General features: G+C 52.2%; 1 protein-coding gene across 1 annotated transcript; it reads left to right on the forward strand.

Moving 5' to 3' along the window:
- Positions 1-1,402: 1,402 nt before the first annotated feature.
- Positions 1,403-2,260, forward strand: LOC128716371 (cuticle protein 38-like). The gene is made up of 3 exons (XM_053811291.1): positions 1,403-1,414; positions 1,519-1,761; positions 2,120-2,260. The coding sequence occupies exons 1-3, from the start codon at positions 1,403-1,405 to the stop codon at positions 2,258-2,260; spliced, it is 396 nt and encodes a 131-aa protein (XP_053667266.1).
- The last annotated feature ends 655 nt before the right edge of the window (positions 2,261-2,915 follow it).

A 2,915-nucleotide genomic window follows, 5' to 3' on the forward strand; every position in this document is an offset into this window, starting at 1 on the left:
CTACAACGATCGTTCCTTGTTAGCTCATTTACAATCTGTGCTCTGAATCATAACATCATTAGCTTCTCTCGTGCACCTCGCATATAAAACACCAATGTGAACGCCTTTATTGGAATCTAATGATCGCTAATATCGACGGGAGCTTTGCGCTGCGCTTAATGCTAGCTCGTGCGATCCATTCGCCCTGCCCAGCCTTGATTGCACCAGCGGTCTCCCAACCGTGGGAATTGAGTTGGCAAAAATGTCAACCGCATCACGACTTCCGCAAACCCATTACAGCTTCGTTCGGAGTTCCTTTCGCACTGCTCAAAACCACATCCATCGTCCATCACAGAGTCCAGTTGACAAAGTAATGCTCCCAGCGCGAACGCATTCACAAATTGTTCGTTATGCACATTTCATGAAACGATTCTAATTCCGTTTGCAGCATTTCGACAGGAGCAAATTTACTCAAAGACGGTTCGAAGCACATGAATGATTCCACATTATGGCGCTGCCGTCAATGAATGGATCGACTTCATATGGCTCCCCGTGTAGAACGGACCTCATCGATCGTACCCAAGCGAAACCGTCCATGCCACTAGCCGGGCGACACTAAGAGGTTAAATCAATGGCAATCTGCACAAGCGTCGGCCATATCCTCCGCGTCGATCGTACCGAGTGTGAGAGAGGGGATCGACTTCTACCGGGCCACCTTTCGTCGGGTTTTCCATCGTGTCGTGCTGCTAACCGCTTTACAGCGACTTCGACGACGGTGTCGCCTGCTTCTCGCCCTCTCGGACATCGAAGTTGCGCTGCGGGGGGAGAGTGTGTGTGATTTTTTTTTTCCTGCACCTTCCTTCGATTCGGCTTCGCCAAGAACTGGCGCTGGCTGGCTTCGGGTCGGGTCACTATCAAAACGCCCCTTCCCACCCTAGAAGCGAAGAAGCAAAACTAAACACACCAGCCACAATCTTGGAGACAATCCCTTCAGAAATTGCCCTCTGTTGAATGATCGCCCCGGCGGAAGGGGGCCGTGTGTAAACACAACAATCGAAAACACCAACCAAAGACACACCGAACGTGTGTGTGTGTGTGTGTGCGCACGCGAACGTTCGGAACTACTAATGCACTTAAGCGGGACGTGCGAAAAAAAAAGCCGAGACGGTGAGAACCCATTGGCCAGAGGGAGACGGCATAACCGATGAGATATCAATTCTTGGAGCGTGGAGCGTACAAACACCCGACGGCTTCGGATTCTGAACCGTTACCGGCCAGCGAGCCCGAACAGTGCACGGTTTCAACTATAAATAGTCAGGATCGGCAGCCAGAAAAGCATTCCAGTTCCACGCCTCAAAGTGTAACAAAGCTTCTAAAGCCTTACGAACTTTTACGTTCCAGCAAACCAACCGAAAAACTCAAAATGTTCAAGCTTGTAAGTGTCCTTGCCGTCTAGAGTGTCCTGTTGTGTCCGTTTTGTGCTAGTGCCGGTGTCCTGCTAACGTGTGCTAACGTGTCCCTTTTCCTCTGTCACTCCAGCTGGCTCTTCCCCTGTTCTTCGCCGCCGTCTCGGCTGGATACCTCGGCGCCCCGCTGGCCTACTCTGCCCCGGCTTACGCTCATGCCCCGCTGGCCGCTGCCTACCACGCCCCGCTCGCCTACCACGCACCAGTCGTCAAGACCGTCGCTGCCCCAGTTGCCTACGCCGCCCCGGCCTACCATGCTGCCCCGTACGTTAAGGCTGTTGCCCCGGTTGCCACCAGCTACGCCAACACCTACAAGGTAGGAGAACACAACATGCGTAGAAAAGAATATTCCCTTCGGGAAGAACCACGGGTTCGTCGCTATTAAAACGGCGACCGTTGAAGTCTTTTGTACAATAACCCAAATTCCCTTCAACAAGAACCAAGGGTTCGTCGCTTTTAAACGGCGAGCGTTGAAGTCTTTTGTACAACAACCCAAAATCCCTTCAACAAGAACCATGGGTTCGTCGCTATTAAAACGGCGACCGTTGAAGTCTTTTGTACAATAACCCAAATTCCCTTCAGGAAGAACCCCGGGTTCGTCGCTTTTAAACGGCGACCGTTGAAGTCTTCTGTACTAAACCATTAATCTGAACCATTTGCTTTCGTTTGCTCAGGTCTCCGTGAAGGCCCCAGTTGCCTACGCCGCCCCAGCCGTCGTGTCGCACGCCCCGGTCGCTTACGCCGCCCCGGCCTACGCTGCCCCGGCTTACGCTCACCACGCCCCTCTGGCCTACGCTCACGGATACTACCACTAAGCGCTTGAGTAGTCCGGGGAACGCTCCCGGGAACGGATGGACGCCCCGCCCCGGGGAACAGGCCCGTTCAGCGCCCGACTGTGCCACCGCCAGATCCAGCAGTGATTGACCGCGGTCGGTGTTTTGCGGTGCTAGCTAGCCACTACCAGCGGGGCCCCATTCTCCTCTTGCCATTAGGTTTACAAACATTCCGTTCCGGCGACACAGCATCTATCAAGAGCAATAGCTGAACTTTTGAATGCCAATCGGCAAAACGTTCGGGCGCCGAATGAAACTTGCCACATTTCATCCTCATTCCCGGCAAAAGCGTTAACAAAAAACCGAACTCCCCATCCAAACCAGAACAAACTGAGTCGAACAACTGTGTACATACGATGTAAATTCACTGTATTTATTACGGAATAAAAATCTATAAAAAAAAAAACATAACCTCACATTGTGTGCTTGAGTCCACCTCGCAGAAGGGTCTAAGCCCCGGGGGGCTCCTTCTCAGACACCGTTCTTATTCTGCGCCAACCTAACCAACAATTACGTCACATTGTGCATGTCAGCTTTTAATCTCTCAGCACCACGATTCCGTTCTCGTGGCCTTTGCAGTGCCGGGTCTCAAATGTCATCCCCCGGGTGTTTTAGCAAAATCAAGCAAATCAACACC

Source organism: Anopheles marshallii, chromosome 3 (assembly GCF_943734725.1).
Source record: "Anopheles marshallii chromosome 3, idAnoMarsDA_429_01, whole genome shotgun sequence".
In the NCBI taxonomy this organism is placed as follows: Eukaryota; Metazoa; Arthropoda; class Insecta; order Diptera; family Culicidae; genus Anopheles; species Anopheles marshallii.